Genomic DNA, 21,619 nt, shown 5'->3' on the forward strand with positions numbered 1-21,619 from the left:
TCGCTTTCCACCTCTTCTATCTTCCTTCCACCTCTTCTATCTTCCTTCCACCTCTCTACGTGTATGCCTGATGCATTATCTGCACATTATGGTAGCCACCTCAACACACCACGTACCTTGCATAGAAGCGAGCGTTATCAGCAGGTACCCATCACCTAGCAGTATGGAGATGTTTGCCTGGAAGCTCAAGTTATCAGCAGGCGCCCCTTCACCAAGCAGCAAGGCGCTCTATGTCTGGAGGCTCAAGTATCAGCAGGTGCCCCTTCACCTAGCAGCAGCGTGATCTATGCTTGGAGGCTCAAGTTATCGGAAGGTACTCCTTCACATAGCATCAAAGTGCTCTATGCCTGGAGTGAGTCTCAAGTATCAGAAGATACCCCTTCACCTAGCAGCAGGGTGCTGTGTGCCTGGGGGATCAAGTTATCATCAGCTGCCCCTTAACATAGCAGCAGGACGCCCTATGCCTGGAGGCTCACATTATCAGCAAGTCTCCCTTCATCATGCAGCAAGGAGCCATTTGCCTGGAGGCTCATTTTATCAGAAGGGGCCCGCTTTCCTAGCGGCAAATTGTGCACTGTGCCTGGAGGCTGTAGTTATTAGAAGGTGCCCCTTCACCTAGCAGCAAAGAGCTGTATACCATGAGGCTCAAACTATCACCAGCTGCCAAGTCACTAGCAGCAAGGAGCTGTATACCATGAGCGTCAAACTATCACCAGGTGCCTCCTGTCCTAGCAGCAGAGAACCCTACACTTGGAATTCACCATATTCAGGACTTAAAGGACCCGGGTGCCGGCATTCTCTGGTGCTACTCGCAAACTCTGGAACTCTGTATCTCTCATTTATTAAAGTACCTACACAAAGCAACTCTGTAGACAAACTAAAGCACCTTTTAGCTCAGCGAGCTGTTTCCCCACAATAAGCACTACCTGCCTAACCTAAGTAATACCTCTAGGACAAGTCATTACATGCACATGGCTACTTCCCCTCCTATAATATCTAAGCGATTTAGTCCCAGAATACTCCTGGTCGACCTTTGGCCATAGTCCTGGCCTCACTTCTCTTCCAAAAAGCCCTTCTCTGTTCTTTGCCAATATCACTGCCACTCTCTAGAGGGTGGAGTCCCCTTTATATCCACCTCCATTTGCTTGCTCTATTACCAAGTATGATGTTCATTTGTGTGTATAGCTCTCTGATACCTGTGAGGCCTAGTATGGCCCTTCATTGCGGGTCTAATGGCAGTCAGTCTGTCGTAGGTTGAATCCCATGTCATCGCATTACGGCTCTTGGGCTGGAGACAGGCTAAACCTGCACGTTTAGGAAGGTGGTCCCCTTTCATCTCATGGGTAAAATGAGCATAAGGTAGCCTGTTGTAAACAGTCCTGTTTAATTAGGTTACATTTTCAGTAAGATGTTTGTCTCGCATGCTCGGACATCTCTTCTCCCACATTTTTCTCTGGTGTTAATGATGTTTCATCGTTATGACCCAACCAGGATCTTCTGATCAGCCTTGTGGCTCCTTTAAAAGACCCTACCAAGGAGACAGATCCTTAGTGGTTGAGATTCTAAGACTGTGGCCGACTCTTAGTCCACAGGTCAGAATTGTGTCCAGTTATCCACAATCCAGGACACTCTACAAAGCAGTCACTTAGATCTGTTTCATTGAGGAGAGCGCTCAAAGAATGGTTGATCCAAGGCCGCGACCTCATCTGCCTGGACTTTACCCTCCTTGTTGTCTTTACTCTTCTTGCACTGCGCGTGTGTCCTGCCAGGACTCTGAAGTGACCGGGGTGGTGTGTGATGCTTTAAAACTCCTTATTGAACACTTTGAAGTCCTTCCTCACGGACCTCAACCGTAATTAGTGTTGTAATAGCCCAATAATTAGAGGCTCCACCCCCAATCTAATCATATCTAAGGACAACACCATCCAACTTGAATCCATAACCCCTTGTGACTGGTCATACCAATACCTAATCTCCTGAGAAGGTGTTGACTAGGAAAGGTCAGCCTCTTAAACTCAGACAATGGTTCGGAAACTTGATTCATATAAATCCTGATACTGGACACATAATAGCTAAACCAGTAATACCTTGAAAAAGGACGGCAGACACTAAATACAGAATCACTCTGAAGAAACAGGACATGCCTACCAGCCCTATTTACATTCATCAATCCCCTCCACTTTCCTCACAAATTTCCATTATACCAGATATAGATCCTCTACACGTTACTCCGTCAGGTTCTTCTAAAACAAAATCCTGATTTGGGACAGGATGACGATAATTATACTCCGCCACCACCTGAACCATGGGATGACTATAATATAGACTCACCTCAAGATACAGACCCTGATCTATCCAGCAAAACCTTCCTCTCCTGATGATAATACCGCATATCAGGGATTAATTGCTAGGGGAGCTAATTATCAAATTTACACAAGGAATCCCTAGAAGAAGATTTCCTATTTGAAACTTGAGGAACACACAAAACACAAATGTTGCCTATGTTCAAAGGTATGATGAGGCATACAAATGATATTTTTAAAGACCCAGTTAGAGCACGTATACTAACACCTAGGGTGGACAACAAATATAAATCTGCACCATCTGACCCAGTTTTTTTATTAAGGGCTAGTTACCTTTTGATTCCTTGGTGGTCTCTAATGCCCTTAAGAAGGCAAACTCACAAACCTCAGGGGAGGCACAACCTCCAGAGAAAGAATCCAAGCTAATACATGCGCCAGGGAAGAGAGAAGCGGCTCACGCAGCCACCCATTGGCGTATTGCTAATACTGTTGTCTAGATACAATAGAGCTCACTAGGATGAAATGGGAGAATTATTTCAATATTTTCCAGAGGAACACTGAAAAGGGGACAGGAAATAGTGCAGGAAGGGAAACTTATTTCTATTCCTCTATCAGGTGTGCATTAGATGCTGCAGATACTGCAGCTAGAGGAGTCAATACCAGTATTCTACTTCGGAGACATGAATGGCTCAGAATTTCTGGTTTCAAACCATTCTTAATGCGCCCTTTGATAAGGAACACGTATTTGGGCCTCAAATAGACCAATCCCTTGAAAAGATGAAAAAGGATACAGAAGTAGCAAAATCTATGGGAGCACTTCAATAGGTTCCTTTCGTCGTTCCTTTTACAGAGGAGGCTACAAAATGAACACCACAGATGCAGTTGCATCTTTAAACAAGACACAAACGAAATCATCCCCCTCTAGAGGATTCTATAAGGATGATTTTAAGGGAAGAGATAGAGGTACACCAACACGCACCTTCCTAGTCCACTAACAAGCAGTGACTTGCTAGTACTCCCCCCGACCATTAATCACCTGTCGGAGGAAGGTTACAACACTTTCTCCCCATTTGGCAATCCATAACTTCAGACAAATAGGTTTTGGATATTTTCCAACATGTTTATAGCCTGGAGCTTACCAGCAACCCTCCCAATATTCCACCTCGCATTCACAAACTCTCACCACAACACCGACAGCTCCAGAAACAAGAGGTACACGCTCTTCTAACTAAAGGAGCTATAGATCCGGTACCATTACAACATGAAGGATCAGGAATTTACTCATGTTACTTCCTAATCCCCAAAAAGGATGGGTCTCTAAGACCAAGCTTAGAGCTCAGAACATAAAACATGTGCGTTCTGTCAGAACACTTCCACATGGGTACCCTTCAACTAGTGCTTCCAATTCTACAGCAAGGCGGCAATGCCCACACTAGACATAATCCTGTACACCCAGCACATTGCAAATATCTCAGATTTGTGATAGCAGGACATCACTATAAGTTCAAAGTACTCCCATTCGGAGTGACTACTGCACCCAGAGTAACAAAATGTTTGGCAGTAGTACCAGTTCATTTAAGAAGACAACAAATTAATGTCTTTCCATATCTGGACGATTGGCTCATCAAAGCCAACACACAGCAAAGGTGTCTACAACACACTCAAGCCACCATAAACCTCCTTCACCAATTGGGATTTACAGTCCATGCACAAAAGTACCATCTCCAACCCTCATAACTGCAACCATACCTGGGAGCAATCACAAACATTCACACAGTGCTAGCATCTCACAGTACAGCCAGAATTCAAAACTTGCTAACTTTATTACTACAGTTTCTAAACGATCAATACCTAACAGTCAAAACTTTCATGCAACTGTTGGAAATGATGACATGCATCGCAATAGTGCCCTATGCAAGATTACACATGCGTCCTCTACAAGAATGCTTAGCACGCCAGTTGAATCAAATCACAGGGTCAATTAATGGATCTAGTGTTGGTAGATAGCCCTAGTCATCACTCTCTGCAGTGGTGGAACAAACAAAATGGCAGCCCTTCATCAACTATCAATTTACCAGAAAGGTCGACCTCAAAGATTTTCTTCTTCCTTAGAGTTGTGGATTTATAGGGGACTACCCTCCTCTGAAGAGATTGAACTACTGAAGTATCTCTTCTAAGATTAAAACTGGATTGCTTCCTTTATATGCATGACGCAATTGTTTTGAGATTACTACTACATTCATTTTGATCACATTAATAGAATTACATGTAATTTAACCCTGTTTTTGAGCTATTAAAGCATCTCCCTTACCATCTGCTAGAGACCACGAAGAAATAGCCTGTAAATGTAATTAGAGTTCTAGGAGGAGTATTGCATGATCACTAACTTTAACAAATTTGGATTTAAGGAACCATAATTTCTTAAATAGATCTTGGCTACTGATGAATTAGTCCAATATAGAAGAACCAGTGATCACCTTTCTTGTAAAAGCTGCCGGAACATCTCCTTCCGTTCTTCAATTTAGAATCACTCCGTTGATTCCACTAAGTGACTCCAATAACATCCTTCCATGTTTGTGCCTTTCTAGAATCTGGAAAAACAGGAGTTGGAATGGACCAGGTTTCTTCGAGATCTTCATTCCTGTATGTTTTCAATAAGATGCTAGAAATGTTCCCATTAAAGTCACCCACTAGTAAGATTTGCAAATTCCCACCTGCCTCAAGGGTGGATTCTATTAAATCAAATATTTTTACCAACAATAGGTTAAATTCGGGGCCTGGTGGAACATAAATATTAAATAGAAAGATTCAACTGAGTGGACTCCGTCTTTCAAGAGATTCATTTTAATACCTTGTATGTTGTTACATGGAAAATTGGTTATTTCAAAATCCCACATTATCTCTTCTGATAATAGAATTCAAAGTCTGCCCTTTGCGTGACCTCGTCTTACCCTCATGGCAGGGACATTAAAAACAAAATAATTATTACAATCAAATTTGACTGGAGACTAGACTTCTTGAAGGCAGACAATTCCAGGGGAGTTTCTCAATAGACGAGATAGCTTAGATGATTCAAGTCCGACGATAAGAAATAATTGAGATGTTATTGCTTAAAGGGGAGTTTGGATCCTCTTCCTTGTCTGTTTTAGTTTAGACTCCTTGAGAGCGAAGACCAAGTGCAATCCATTACTGTTTTGTCTGTTTAAGATGGTTCCATATCTGCCTATCGCCTTCTTCAATACGAATCATTAATACGTGTTTAAACTAGTCATGGTCTCGACTTTTCTTAGGTAGCAGTTGCTTCGCCCCACTATGTTCCCTATTCAGTAAGGGGAAGGCTACTAGGGATTTATAGCTGACCCCTACTACGTCAAAGCCATTATTTTACAATTTTTCACTTTCCTGAAGCACAATCGATGGAATCACACTAGACCAAAATTCCACTTGTACTGTAGTTAAATCAAGCATATTAGGAAATGAAGCCAACTTTGTTTCGGAAGGAGTAAATGTCTGAAGAGAGTGGAGATTATGCAAAAGCGTCAAGATCCTTTGTCGATTCAAGGGGTCGTTTCCATTACCAAGAAGGTCCAATAGCTCCAAGACACAGGACAAGTTCTGTAAAGGGTTTATCTCTTTAGCCCCTTCGCTGGAATTGGTTGCCAACAGTAATTGTGTAGGGCGATGAAAAACCCGAAGACACTTTGAACTTTCTAGCTAGGAGCTTGAGGATTTAATTGCATTAGTGCTTCTTTTCTGAACATTGGTGGAAATATTCCCAAAACTTGAGACCTCCAGATTGGATTCGTTTTGATCTACGGGCCTCTTTACTCCTTTAAGTGCATCTTTTAATGGAGGTTCAGTCTGTGGAGATTTTATTTTGGGAAATTTCCTCTTTTTGATTCTGCAGTTAGTGGCAGCTGGCAGGGAACGAGGGAGGCTGGACAGTAGGGGGGACATAATATTCATCCTGTCTGAAGTTGATTCTTCTCTTTTTCTTGATAGGTATTTTTGTTTTTGCCTGGGTTTTGTTAGATGACTTTATTTTCATTTCTTGTAATGCTGAGGGAGATGACTCAAGTTGTCGTGAGGTCTCTGGAGCTCTTGTACGAATGAATATCGGATCGCAAGGTGGAATTTTTTTTATATTTGTCTCACAGTCACGTATAGATTCTGAAAACAGCTTATGAAGCAAATAAGACTGTGCCATTTTTATCTCTTTTCGCTTTAGTTCCCTAATACATTTTCTACTTGTTTGTGTTGCACTTGAGTTTTTTTGTTTTTAATTTCCCCTTGAAATTGCGTTTTTGTTTGATCCATATCCTTACTTTTATGTTCTCCACTTTTAAGTTTAATCCGTGCGATGGTTGACGAGTTGTTTTGATCCACTAAAACCTGTAGTGCTGTAGTTTGTTTCTAATCAATGATCAGAATTGATTGTTGTTTTTTCGAGCAGTGCAAGTATTGATTATAAAACTCTCTGCAGGGACTATAGTGATTCAGAAATAATTACTTGCTCATTAGCTGAATGTGGAGATGAGGGTAAAGGGAAGTCTGGAAATGGGATAGGCTTTCTTCAAGACCTGATATGTTGCTCAGGGTCATATTGAAGCGTTCTCGAGTCTTTCAGTGGTTTGGACTCTACTGTATGAGTGCGATGACTCAAATGTATGTCGCGCAGTGTATAATCCATAATTGAAGTATGCACTATGGTGGCTTGGGAAGTTGTCCGCTGCTGATTTGTTTCTATAGAGAGATCCAGCGCGTTGATTTCGACAATTGCTTCAACTTTCAGCTCTTGTCCTTCTACATCAGGATTTGCAGTATTACTTGTTTTTACGCCATGTAGTACTACGCTTTCATGTGACATATTCCCTCTATCTATCTAGACTCAAAGGCGATAGAAGAGGAAAAAAACTCAGATATCACCTGCAGTCCTGGATCTCTCTTTTGCTCTTCTTCAGTGATTGTACTGTACCCAGTCTCTTCATCAATACTCTACGGTTTCCAAACTTCTTAAAAGCCATATCTGGACAGTGCCTCCTCTTACTACTGAGCCACACTCACAACCTGCTCTCCTTCCAGCGTATTGTTTAAATGCATTGCTGATTGTGAGCGTTGTACGACCGAATACGGGGTTTAAAAATCAGTATTGTGACTATGCTCGTTCAGGCCCTTAAACTCCTAAGTGTGTTACACTTTCTCAGGCTTACTTGTCAAAAGAGGCTCAAGGAGCTATTAAATGAATGGACCGGGCACCTAATGCTCCAATTGATAAGTTCTTCTATATGTCATTCCCTAACTTCAGAAAATATTATAGCGTTCAGTTGGCTAGGTGCTGATTGTGAGTTTCTGCTGCGCAGGGGATGACCGCGGGCAAGGCGGACACTGAGATACCACAAGCCACATTGGCCTATCGCCAGCCATCTTCGTGTGACTCATGGTGCCGCAGCCTAGTGCTTAATGCCGGCCTCTCAACCCCACGGCCTCTCACTGCTTGCGCGGCTGCACCTTCCTGATGCTTCCTACCATTGCTTGAGCACTCTCCGCATTGTCCCGTCTCCATACTGCGGGGCCACGATCGGGTGGTGCAGGCTGGGCTCGCTCAGAGAGAGCAGTGGTTGGTGTTCCATAAGTGCGCATGACGGTTTGCCCGGCCCAAGATGTCTGGCCAAACCGTCATGGGCACTAATGATGCTCTTAGCATGTTCTCCACCCGGCTGTCAGGCAGCTGAGCTCATGTTCCGCACTGGGGCCCCGGCTCTCAGGCAGCTGAGCTCTGGTTCCGCACAGGGGCCCCGGCTCTCAGGCAGCTGAGCTCATGTTCCGCACTGGGGCCCCGGCTCTCAGGCAGCTGAGCTCTGGTTCCGCACAGGGGTCCCGGCTCTCAGGCAGCTGAGCTCATGTTCTGCACTGGGGCCCCGGCTCTCAAGCAGCTGAGCTCATGTTCTGCACTGGGGCCCCGGCTCTCAGGCAGCTGAGCTCTGGTTCCACACTGGGGCCCCGGCTCTCAAGCAGCTGAGCTCATGTTCCGCACTGTGGCTCCGGCTGTCAGGCAGCTGAGCTCATGTCTCCCACTGGGGCCCCAGCTCTCAGGCAGCTGAGATCCGGTTCTGTACTGGGGCCCCGGCTGTCAGGCAGCTGAGCTCATGTTCCGCACTGGGGCCTCGGCTTTCAGGCAGCTGAGCTCATGCTCCGCACTGGGGCCTGGCTCTCAGGCAGCTGAGCTCATGTTCCGCACTGGGGCCCCGGCTGTCAGGCAGGTGAGGTCATGCACCGCACTGGGGCCCCGGCTGTCAGGCAGGTGGGCTCATGTTCTGCACTGGGGCCCCGGCTCTCAGGCAGCTGAGCTCATGTTCCGTACTGGGGCACCGGCTGTCAGGCAGCTGAGCTCAGGTTCCTCACAGGGGCCCCGGCTCTCAGGCAGCTGAGCTCATGTTCCGCACTGGGGCCCCCGCTGTCAGGCAGCTGAGCTCAGGGTCCGCACTGGTGCCCCGGCTGTCAGGCAGCTGAGCTCAGGTTCCTCACTGGGGCCACAGCTGTCAGGCAGCTGAGCTCCTGTTCCTCACTGTGGCCCCCGCTGTCAGGCAGCTGAGCTCATGTTCCGCACTGGGGCCCCGGCTGTCAGGCAGCTGAGCTCAGGTTCCTCACAGGGACCCCGGCTCTCAGGCAGCTGAGCTCATGTTCCGCACTGGGGCCCCCGCTGTCAGGCAGCTGAGCTCAGGGTCCGCACTGGTGCCCCGGCTGTCAGGCAGCTGAGCTCAGGTTCCTCACTGGGGCCACAGCTGTCAGGCAGCTGAGCTCCTGTTCCTCACTGTGGCCCCCGCTGTCAGGCAGCTGAGCTCATGTTCCGCACTGGGGCCCCGGCTGTCAGGCAGCTGAGCTCAGGTTCCTCACTGGGGCCACAGCTGTCAGGCAGCTGAGCTCCTGTTCCTCACTGTGGCCCCCGCTGTCAGGCAGCTGAGCTCATGTTCCACACTGGGGCCCCGGCTGTCATGCAGCTGAGCTCATGTTCCGCACTGGGGCCCGGCTCTCAGGCAGCTGAGCTCATGTTCCGCACTGGGGCCCGGCTCTCAGGCAGCTGAGCTCATGCGCCGCACTGGGGCCCCGGCTGTCAGCCAGCTGAGGTCATGTTCCGCACTAGGGCCCCGGCTGTCAGGCAGGTGAGGTCATGTTCTGCACTAGGGCCCCGGCTGTCAGCCAGCTGAGGTCATGTTCCGCACTAGGGCCCCGGCTGTCAGGCAGGTGAGGTCATGTTCCGCACTGGGGCCCGGCTCTCAGGCAGCTGAGCTCATGCGCCGCACTGGGGCCCCGGCTGTCAGCCAGCTGAGGTCATGTTCCGCACTAGGGCCCCGGCTGTCAGGCAGGTGAGGTCATGTTCCGCACTAGGGCCCCGGCTGTCAGGCAGGTGAGGTCATGTTCCGCACTAGGGCCCCGGCTGTCAGGCAGCTGAGCTCATGTTATGCACTGGGGCCCCGGCTGTCAGGCAGCTGAGCTCATGCTCCGCACTAGGGCCCTGGCTGTCAGGCAGCTGAGCTCATTTGCTGCACTGTGGCCCCCCGCTGTCAAGCAGCTGAGCTCATGTGCTGCACTGTGGCCCCCCGCTGTCAGGCAGCTGGGCTCATGTTCCGCACTGTGGCCCCGGCTGTCAGGCAGCTGAGCTCCTGTTCAGCACTGGGACCCCGGCTGTCAGGCAGCTGAGCTCATGCTCCGCACTGGGGTCTCTGCTCTCAGGCAACTGAGCTCATGTTCTGCACTGGGGCCCCGGCTGTCAGGCAGCTGAGCTCATGCTCCGCACTGGGGCCCCGGCTGTCAGGCAGCTGTGCTCCTGTTCCGCACTGGGGCCCCGATTGTCAGGCAGCTGAGCTCATGTACCGCACTGGGGACCCGGCTGTCAGGCAGCTGAGCTCATGCTCCGCACTGGGGCCCTGGCTGTCAGGCAGCTGAGCTCATGCTCCGCACTGGGGCCCGGCTGTCAGGCAGCTGAGCTCCTGTTCCGCACTGGGGCTCCGGCTCTCAGGCAGCTGAGCTCCTGTTCCGCACTGGGGCTCCGGCTCTCAGGCAGCTGATCTCATGTTCCGCACTGGGGCCCCGGCTCTTAGGCAGCTGAGGTCATGCTCCGCACTGGGGACCCGGCTGTCAGGCAGCTGAGCTCCTGTTCCGCACTGGGGCTCCGGCTCTCAGGCCGCTGAACTTCTGTTCCGCACTGGGGCTCCGGCTGTTAGGCAGCTGAGCTCATGTTCCGCACTGGGGACCCGGCTGTCAGGCAGCTGAGCTCCTGTTCCGCACTGGAGCCCCGATTGTCAGGCAGCTGAGCTCCTGTTCCGCACTGGGGCCCCGGCTGTCAGGCAGCTGAGCTCTTGTTCCGCACTGGGGACCCGGCTATCAGGCAGCTGAGCTCCTGTTCCGCACTGGAGCCCCGATTGTCAGGCAGCTGAGCTCCTGTTCCGCACTGGGGACCCGTCTGTCAGGCAGCTGAGCTCCTGTTCCGCACTGGAGCCCCGATTGTCAGGCAGCTGAGCTCATGTTCCGCACTGGGGACCCGGCTATCAGGCAGCTGAGCTCCTGTTCCGCACTGGAGCCCCGATTGTCAGGCAGCTGAGCTTCTGTTCCGCACTGGATCCCCGATTGTCAGGCAGCTGAGCTCATGTTCCGCACTGGGGCCTTTCACATCCTGTAGTTGAGTCCCACGTCAGATTGTCTAGATTGTTGTCCTTTCATTTCTGATGCTTCGCAGCAGTTTCAAGATCTTCTTAGTTTCTCATTGCACAAACGGGTGTAATTTCTATATGTTTCTAATGGCTTCATTGCTTGATCTTGCTGGCAAGACTGTCACTCATAGTCTTTGAATGTCACTGAAATCATGAAAATGTTACTCATAAGCAATCTGAATCCTTGGCAGCTATGGCTGGCCCATTACCAGGACTCTGCTGTCAGCGAGGACCACTCCAGCAGTGACACCGGAAGCACTGCGCATCAGTCTGGCCGGAAGCAATGCGCACGTGTGCATCTATCTGAAGCACTGCGCACGTGCGCATCTATCTGGCCGGAAGCACTGCGCACGTGCGCATCGATCTTGTGAGGTCGCTGAGGACACGATGGTTACTGCACCGTGCAGCTATTTATACCTCAGTGTGTCACCGGAATAAATCACTTTCCTTTCCCATTAGCACTTTCCTTGGGAGGGGGAGGGAGCTGCAGTGCGCAGGAGGAGCGCGCACTCGATGAATGCTTCCCATGGCAGTGTGTAGCCCAGGGCCAGGCTGCCAGTGATTGGGGGGGGGGGTCTAGTGGAACTGCTCAGGGGACGTTAAAGCATTCCCCAAAGGCCCCCACATCTCAGATCTGGAAATGTCCCTTCAGTATAGGTGGACAGATGGGTATGACCAGCTGTGGCGCCCACACCCTCCTCTGAACCGCTCCTTCTCATGTAAAACCCCCTCCTCTCCACATCTCCCCCTCTAACCCTCCTTTGAACCACTTCTTCTCAAGTAATACCCCCCTCCTCTCCATGTCTCACCTCTAATCACCTCTAACCCTCCTCTGGGACTCTCTTCCTCATGTAATACCCCCTCCTCTTCATGCCTCCCCCCCCAACCCACCTCTAAACCTCTCCTCCTCATGGAATACCCCCTCCTTTCCATGTCTACCCCTCTAACCCTCATCTGGGCATCTCCTCCTCATGTATTACCCCCTCCTCTTCATGCCCCCCCCAACACTCCTCTAAACCTATCCTTCTCATGGAATACCCCCTCATCTCCATGTCGCCCCCTCTAACCCTACTCAGGGTCTCTCCTCATATATTACCCCTTCTTCTCTATGTCTCACCTCTAACCCTCCTCAGGGTCTCTCTTCCTCCTGTAATACCACCCCCCACCATGACTCCCCCTCTAACCCTCCTCAGGGTCTCTCCTCCTCATGCAATACCCCCTCCTTCCCATGTCTCCCTCTTTAAACCTCATCTGGGCCTCACCCTCATGTACTACCCCCTCCTCTTCATGTCTCCTCCTCTAGCTCTCCTCTGGGCCTAACCTTTTCGTATAATACCCCTCTGATCCTCATATAATTTCCCCCTCCTCTGTTTCCCCCTCTAACCCTCATGTAATATCCCCCTCCTCTCTATGCCCCCCTCCATGTCTTCACCCTTTCACCCTCCTCTGGGCCTGTATTGTCTCCCTCTTCTCCATGTCTACCCCTCTAACCCACCTCTGTCTCTCTCCTAATGTATTTTCTCCCTCCTTTAAGTGTCTCCACCTCTAACCCTCATGTATTTTCTCCCTCCTTGTGGAAATGAGCCTTTTTAGGGGCCCACCGGTGCAGAGGTTCACCCTTATCTGTCCACTGGTCCTTAAACTAACAAAATAGAGATTGGCACGGAAGCTGGAATATCAAATAACAAAGTTTATGAACCACTCATGAGTGGGACTACATCAATACAACACCCTCGGGCACTGTATGAGGTAGTACATGGAATACAGAAACCAAGGGTCCTATATACTCAGTTTGTTGCACAGTAAGCATGGAGATCGAAATAGAAGGTAAATGTTTACACAGGAATGGCTATCGACTAACCTGGGCAGACAGAAAACACTTGGTCAGCAAAGTGGGAGGGGAGACAGAACTGCTTACATCAGTTGAAATAGCGTGACAGTTACATTCTAAAACAGGTGCACTCTAGCAGCTACAGGCCTTTCTGAGCTCACATAGTGCTCTGGCTCAGTACTGAAGGAGTTAACTACAGTTAACTAACAGAATAGAAAGGCAAGCAACAGTGAAGACGGAAAAATCACATGGCTAACAAAATGGGTGCTACAACTAAAGTGGCTTCAGCTCATGCTAACGCCAATTTCTGCGAATTCCAAATCCTCTACAAGTCCCCCAACCCTCCTCGGGGGTCTCTCCTTCTTATATATTCTCTCCCTCCTCTCCACTCCTCTCCTTTAACTCTCCCCTAGGCATCTCCTCATGTATTTCCCCTTCCTCTCTGTCTCCCCCTTTAACCCACATGTATTCGCCCCCTCCTCTCCATCTCTCCCCTCTTCTCCATCTTTCCCCTCCTCTTCATCTCTCCCCTCCTCTGTTTCCCTCAAGCCTGCATGGGTCCTTCTTCCCTCTGTCTCCTTCCCCCCTTTCCTTCCCCCTCCTCTCTTTCCTTGCCCCTCCTCTCTTTCCTTCCCCCTCCACTTTCGTTTGCCTTCGTCTGTGGCCCCCACGCCCGGCTTCTGACCCTCGAGCTCAGGAACCAGGTCTCTGGCTGCAGTCTGTGATGGAATCCAAACCACCCGCTGTCTGCAGCGCCTCAATGCCATGACAATGACAGAAGGCACTATACAACTTCATAGAATATCACCTAAAATGGCACAGACCCCCCCTCTCCTGTCTCCTTCCGCCTATTCCAGTTTTCTCTGCTCTGCCCCACCCCTTCTTCGCTCTCCTGCCCCTGCCTTTTTTCTTTCTTTTGCACTTTTATTTCCTTCTCCCTTCCTTCCCCTTCATTCCTGTTCAGTCGAGATTTGTGGTCAGACGCCTGTGTTCAAGACTCAGAAAAAAGCGACTGCCCTAGCTACTTTGAAGTACTTGTTTGTGTCAGTGGTAACATGACAGCCTTAGATAAGGGGTGTGTCCCATCATCACCTGTGTTCTGCCTGTTTGCCCTCTCTGTTATAATTCCACCATGTCCTGCTGTGGCCTGCGTCGTCCTGATGCGTCCTATCCTGTGTGTAGGCCCTGTGCTCCGCCTAGAGCATGGGTACTCACAAACTTTCTTTCGGGGGCCAAATTTACAGTGTGGTTTGTGGCTGAGGTGGGGGGAAGCAGCTTGTCCCTGTAATGGCACAGTCAACATAAAAACTTTATACTAGCTTGAAACCCAAAGAAAATGGATAATGTTGGCGAGAAGTGTAAAACACCAATGGGCCACAGAGAATATCACTATGGCTTTCACAAGGAAGGCAGCCGAGATTGAGCAAAATCATTAGACCCGAGAAGTGAGCCGCAAGCTCGAAAATGTTCTCCTGTGGAGAGAAGTGTGACTGAACATACAATAGAGTGTGTGTGTAAGCGGCAAAGCGTGGGAAAAGGGCAGAGTCTACACACCGTGCCCCACCACAGCATAGTCACTCTGAGGCTCTCAAAACCAACAGAGGATAATATTAAATCAGTACAGCTCACAGAGAGAAGTGAATACATCAAAAGATCTCTACAGTCCGGAGCAAACCCCATAGCGAAGCGAGTAACTCCACATAAAAACAAAAATGTACCACCCTCCTCGTCCTTCCATTCGGTAGGAGGTCTTGTGTAAGGAAATTAATTGATACCCTATCTCAGAACCATGCGTGACCCTCACTGAGGAAGTGATTCTTGAGACAGGAGCATTCACAGTTCCAAACACACAGCCCCCTCCTTGCAGATCTCCGTCAGATGTGCAGCTGCAGAGGAACAACACGTAGTTTAACACTTGCATTGTTTAATGGAGCGCGGTACCCCGTGGGTGAGACCCCCCCGATCCCTCTGCCCCGCTGATCTCGCTTCCTCGGTGGGCTTGAGCATCTGGACTGCGGAACTGGCGGTTGCGAGGGACATTTCTCCCTCACCGAAGTAAAACTGAATAACTAGCCAGCTTCTAAAGCGAGGCTCTTCCCTGCGTAATGCCGAGTCGACTGACCCTGTGAACCACGCACCGAGGAAGACTTCAAGCACCTCAAGGCTGCGTTTGTGCTCCACGATGGAAATGCACGTCTTATACAAATCAAAACAAGCACGCACGGCCCTGTTTCCAATGGGCCCTCGTGCATGTGCGGTATTTGCCTTGCGGGAGCGAGCAGCAGCAGGAACGTTAATTGCTAACAGATGGCGCCGCTGCCCACTCCCGCAAGGCAAATGCCGCACATGCACGAGGGTCAATTGGAAACACTGCAGAACATGCACGAGTTTCCACAAAAGCCTGGAGCCATTTCAAGAGGTCACTCCAAAGCAGCACTTGAGCGCTGCGTAGGCGAGACCTAAAAAAAACTGTGACCATGAGGTTGAACACAGGCCTCTGTAGCGGACGCGTTAGTCCACTGAGCCACCTGACGTGGCATACACATCTCTATCTATCTATCTCTGTCTCTCTGTCTCTCTCCAAACAGGAAGCTTCCCAAAAGGCCCTTTAAAAGTCTGCTGTGAAAGCGCTTACAGCTGACTTTTAAAGGTCCTTTTGAGAAACTTTCCGGTGATGCCGTGACGTCACAGAGACAGGCAGTAAACACAAAAAATGGCCGCAGGAGCATACGTACTGAATACCTAATTAATACGTACTCAATACCTATTTAATACGTACTCACTACGTATGCTCCTGCAGTCATCTTTTGTGTTCTTTTCTGGCCTCACTGGAAACGTAGAAACGACAAGGCAAGGTCCGTGGTCCGCCAATGAAGGCCTGCCAGGCCGCTGGCGACCCGCAGGCCATGCCATGAGTACCACGGGCCTGCAGCATCATCTGTCACCTTCACCTTGCTGTGCTGTGTCACGTGACAGTCTGTGTGGAGTTAGTTTCTCCCTGCAGGAAGTGTTTATATTGTGAATTCTTGTGCCTTGGGTATTCGCAGGGCAAAAGTTTGTAATGGAAGTGGCAACACCTGGTGCAGGAGCAACACAACTCAGTGGACCTTGTTTGTTTTTCAGGTGGTGAGTCCTACTGGGGGAAGCCTTTCAAAGATGAGTTCAAGCCGAACCTGTCTCACACTGGGAGGGGTGTGCTGAGCATGGCGAACTCTGGGCCCAACACCAACAAGTCCCAGTTGTGAGTTATTTATTTGCAAGATGCAGTGATTGTACATTGTGGTGTGTACGTTGTGGTGTGCTGCTTCCTGCAGTGTACAACTGCCTGTAACTGTTACACTTTCCAGGTGGTAAGGTGATTGCTCTGGAGCCTTTAGTACCAATTGAGGACACCTCCTCTTATTGTTGTGTACCACTTGGAAATCCTAAAAACTCACACTAGGATTGTATTTTTATAAAACCTATATGATGTGATTGTTTTTAGGAAATGCCTCTTTTTCAGTGGTCATTCCCAGGTTTTTCAACTAAAGATGCTGGTTTTTCGACTCAGAGTGCGCTGACGCCTGGTAAACAGACCTCAGTACCGGTGCGCTGACTCTAAAGTGTATGTCGAATTGGCTGTGCCCAACTGGAAATAGCTAACTTGCCGGTAAGTCCCTAGAATATTGTAGCCAGGGCATGTAATTTAGAGGGGTACCCCAAGGCTTGCAGCACTGGTTGCGGCACCCTGGAAGCCCCCAGTCCACCACTGCAGACTTGTGCAGCAGTTGTGCACTGCTAGCTCGACTTTGCCATTGAAAGCCATGTCAAGGCCACTGCATCCCCTGTGCATCTGTACAAGTCACCCCTGTGGCAGGCCTACCGAGTCCTAAGGAAGGGTACAACATATGACACAAGCACGGCATGTATTTTACATGTCCTGCCAGCAAAACGACTGTGGCAGGAATTGGTCGCCCAATTGGCTAGTACAGGATTGTACGCTGACCCCGCAGTTGTGCCTACTCCTGCACGGTGTGACCTAAGTGGGGACTTAGAGGTATTAAACAACTCGCTACTTTAAGCCCGACTTGTAGCTCAAGTCAACGTCAATGTAACTTGTTGCAGTGTGCGGCTTTAGCAAAGCTGCAACTTTGTTGCCTTTAATACTCTTGAGCCTTCCCGAGCACACATGGAGCCTGTTCCATGAGACGGCTTTCTGTCATCCTAGACGTGCCAGCGACTCTCAGGACGAACAATGAGGTTAGAAGGCCGGGAGGTTTTACTTCCCTCCTGCACAAGGCCACTTGCATGGTCACCCGAAAAGGGAGGCTTCAAAGGAGAAGCCGCCATTTAAGGGCAGATGTCTACACTAGGGAGGAGGGCTGCTCCGTTGTTTAGGCAGTCAGGCGGGCATGGGGGGCAGAGAAGGAAAACCAGTTGCCCCAAGGGCGTGTATCCCCGAGGTAGCCACACCACAGAGGTGGGTTTGTGAGGTCTGAACAGCAAGCGAGGGGTCTCGCCATCTTGGGAATGGGCACAATGGTGCATTCTGGGATAGCCAGATGCCACACTCCACAGGCAGTGGTCACCAGGTGGGAGGGAATCTGGTAGCCCATTGGCTACCAACCACATCCTGTCGTGGGGGCATTTTCCAAGCATTAAGGAGGCCACTCCTGGCACCCAGACCTCGGGTCTCTACTGACTGGAAGAAGGACTGAAGAATGACTCCTCTGCTGCACCCAGGGGGAGGACTGCACCTGCTGGCTAGCAAAGGATGGGACTGTGCCTGGTGGTCCTGCTTAAGGAGAAGTTGTCTCTGGAGCCCAGTAATGCCAGACGATTCCAAGGGCCAGCTGACTGGCCTCCTGTTCATAGCACAGGAACACAGCAGTGGAATAGGCTTGCTTTGGCAGGTTGGTAACCCAACATCTTCAAGTTGCTACCACTACTGCCATGCAACATCAGGGACCACGGCTCGATGCACTGAGTTGCACCAGAGTTTGCTGAGCCTGGAAATGCGGTCGTAGAGCTGCTGGGACCCTCCAACAGAGAGTTATTGACTCAGGAAGGATTGGCCTGTGACCATAGTCCAGTGGCGACTGGATCTTGGCCAGATCAGAGAGGACTTTGTGGGATGTCCAAGGAATTCGTAGGAGGACTCAGTCGACCGCATAGCATCCATGGAGCATCTTCAATATACTTCCTCACTTGCATCAGGACCACTCCCATTGGAAAAGCCTGCATTGGCTAAAAGTGCCTGGCAGGGAGTGAGGCCTGCATCATCTGTTAAAGTAACTGCTCTTGGGGACCAGGTTAGACCCCCAAATGGCTCCCAACTAGAGTTTGTCACCTAAAGTGACTCCAAGTAACATCACCCGTCTTTTTTTACTGAATAAGGTTTTAACTGTCAGATTTGTTGATTTTGCCAATGCTTAAGTGCATTATATTGATTTTGGTGTCAAAATGTATATAAAATGTAGTCTCTTTTCATAAATTGGTATCGGCTTTGAGCGTTGTGGCTTTTTTCTTCAATTGTATTGGTGCTGTTTAGATGCTTTACACTAGTTCCTCTGTGTAAGCCTTCCTGCTCAGTGCCACCGTTACCCAGGGTTCAGCTGAAGGTTTTACAGACGAAACCTTCTGGTCTTAATGGGGTTGGATAGTGTAGTACACAGTGAGGTCGCACAAGCACACCATACAGTACACCCCATTCCCTCATAATTGTATACTCTAGTCTAAAGGAATTCCGCTCTTGGAGAGTGAAAGTCCTGCTGTTAGCGACCAGATTAAAGATATCTGTAACCTAAAAGGCATTGTTTTCTGCATCCTTCTGTTCCTGCCCGCGGGACCGTTATACCTCGTTCTTGTGATCTTCAGCATTGTGGAGCCGGTGTTCTCCAGTTCCAGTGATTTAGCTAGTTCTATAAACCATATTTGTATCACCAAGGGAACCAAGACATGTAGTGAAGCGTCAGCCTTGTGCTTTTCTAAAACAACCACGATGACCCTGGCGAGACTGGTAGAATGTACTCATCAGATTTGGATTGCTCTAAAGGCTGCAAATGAATACGATCAAACCATGGTGCTGAGCACGGCAAAACCAGGGGCATAAGCAGCCGAGCCCCAAACAAGTACCGAGCCCTGCACCCTCTTACTCGTCCTATTCGGACTGCACCATATTTCGGCCCTCCATTGAAGGGCCGAGGAGATTGGCTTACAAATTGCCGAAGTAATTAAGATTCTTTATTGTATAGTTAATAAAAACCATTACAATGTTGCATACTATATCAGTTAAGAAGAAAAGAAATATGTACTTGTTAAAAGATTTAAAAAAAAAAAAAACTGCTTCAAATATTCAAGTTAAGACACTATTGATAAAGAGAAACAACATTGGTGATTCAGTAAGTCCATATGATTTTTATGCTTACTCAAAAGCTGATAAAAGATACAGGTTAAAAAATTCCAAGAGTTCTAATTTGTGTATTCTGTTCTTTTGTTTTCAAAATTATTAACATACATGATTACTCTACAAATAAATTGAGGATCCACTGAGTCCAGCATTTGTAGGATCGCTGACCGGCATGTGCGAATTCCTTTTTCTTAAAATTTTCCCTTTAATAAGCATTGGCGTTCACTGTCCAAATTGCCGAAGTAGAAAATACCCAAGGTACACTGGGGTGTCTCATAAACTTTGTGCAAGGACACGTGACAATGATCACTGGCGCTCGCTGATTGAGTGGGGGCCGTGGTGAGAGGGGGTGGTATATCAACCAAATTTTACCTGAAGCTCCACTACTTTTACTGTGACCAATCTTTTAATTGCTCGTTTTTAAGGGTTTTACTGTAATGATTTTAATTAATTGTACAGTTAATAAAATAAAAAATAAATTCAATGCTCTGCAGCCTTCTGGAGAGGATGACAGTTGGATCTCAGGTTTCCGACTATAACTGTGTCCTTTGTGCATGGGCCGGTGGCATTAATGGTGCCACATTGAATGCAGAGCCTTTTGTACTAGCTGCGACATTCTTGAATGGGGTTACTTCAAGAACATGTGATCCCTCAACGCGGGAAGGCGGCCTGGATAGGGGGTGGTGGAGTTCACCCTCGTATCCAGATACTCTGAGCCTCTCCATGGCGTGCTGTAGGGCCACGGGTGGCACCTCGTAATCACTTGAATACTGGGGTGATGCATTCTCTCCGGATCTATGATGTTACAACGCGTTATTTTACAACGCGTTCCGTTACAACGCAGATTTTACAACGCGGGATCCATTACAACGGATGTCATTACAATGCATGGCATTACATCGCATGTGCTATTACAACGCATGGCATTACATCGTAAATATAGGTAAGTTGACTTTTTTTTAAAATGTTATTTAGTTTATTGTAATTAAATTTTTTTAAATAATTTAATTAAAAGACATTTAAAAATTGTCATTAATTTAATTTAATAAAATAATATCTATTTAATAAATGTAAATATAATAAAAATTGTAATTAATTTAATTTAATTAAAAAATGTAATTAATGTAAAATAATTAATTTAATTTATTAAATATATTTCATTTAATTTAAAAATGGTAAATATAATTTAATTATCCCTAAAGCCAAACCCTGCCCTAAAACCTAAAAACACCCCTGTACCCCAAAACCCAAACCTTGTCCTAAAACCTAAAAACACCCCTGTACCCCAAAACCCAAACCCTGCCCTGAAACCTAAAAACACCCCTGTACCCCAAAACCCAAACCCTGCCCTGAAACCTAAAAACACCCCTGTACCCCAAAACCCAAACCCTGCCCTGAAACCTAAAAACACCCCTGTACCCCAAAACCCAAACCCTGCCCTGAAACCTAAAAACACCCCTGTACCCCAAAACCCAAACCCTGCCCTGAAACCTAAAAACACCCCTGTACCCCAAAACCCAAACCCTGCCCTGAAACCTAAAAACACCCCTGTACCCCAAAACCCAAACCCTGCCCTGAAACCTAAAAACACCCCTGTACCCCAAAACACAAACCCTGCCCTGAAACCTAAAAACACCCCTGTACCCCCAAACACCTATACATATACTCCTATACTCATATTTATTTAAAAAATTACTTAAAATAATAAATATTAATTTATAATACTTAAAATAATAAATATTAATTTATAATATTTAAAAACATAAATAAATATTTTTATTTATTTTTATTTATAATTAATATTAATTAAATCATTTATATAATATTAAATAAAATTAAAATAAATTATATACTTACCAATACTTACGATGTAATGGTATGCGTTGTAATAGTATCTGCGATGTAATGCCATGCGTTGTAATGCCATGCGTTGTAATGGATCCTGCGTTGTAATAGCTGCGTTGTAACAGCATTACGACGTAAAAGTTGCGTTGTAAGTGATACACACCATTCTCTCCTGGGTGTCTTCCTGAAGTGCAGTGCAGAAAGTTTTAAATGAAGACCTGCCTTGGGTCGATACAGCTTCTTACCACCTCCTGCTTTCTGATCATCACGAAGAACGGTGATAGCCGGGCGCTCACTCCAGAAGCGATCCTGTTACTCACTCTTCGTTCCCCCCGCCCTACAACTCTGATGTTCTTGTCAGGGCTGATGTTAGAGTGCAAGGGGGCTCTGATCAGTAATGTTTGCACCCCACACAAGCGCCGAGAGGCTGCTAGGATCTTGAATCTCTCCCAGTTGAGCTGCCAGGACCATGTTTGTTAGAAGGGCCGAGCCCCAGCGCTTTTCCCTAGAGGTAAGGTCAGGCCCCTGTGTACATTTGTGCACA

The 21,619-nt window shown here is 48.2% G+C and overlaps 1 protein-coding gene across 1 annotated transcript in view; it reads left to right on the forward strand.

Annotated features, from left to right (window-relative positions):
* The window catches only part of PPIL2 (peptidylprolyl isomerase like 2), a 361,075-nt gene that overhangs the window by 295,920 nt on the left and 43,536 nt on the right, over window positions 1-21,619 (forward strand). The window contains exon 15 of the mRNA XM_078667958.1: window positions 15,966-16,083. Coding sequence (XP_078524084.1) covers window positions 15,966-16,083 — 118 coding nt within the window. The remainder of the gene's footprint in view (window positions 1-15,965; window positions 16,084-21,619) is intronic.

Source organism: Lissotriton helveticus, chromosome 11 (assembly GCF_964261635.1).
Source record: "Lissotriton helveticus chromosome 11, aLisHel1.1, whole genome shotgun sequence".
In the NCBI taxonomy this organism is placed as follows: domain Eukaryota; kingdom Metazoa; phylum Chordata; class Amphibia; order Caudata; family Salamandridae; genus Lissotriton; species Lissotriton helveticus.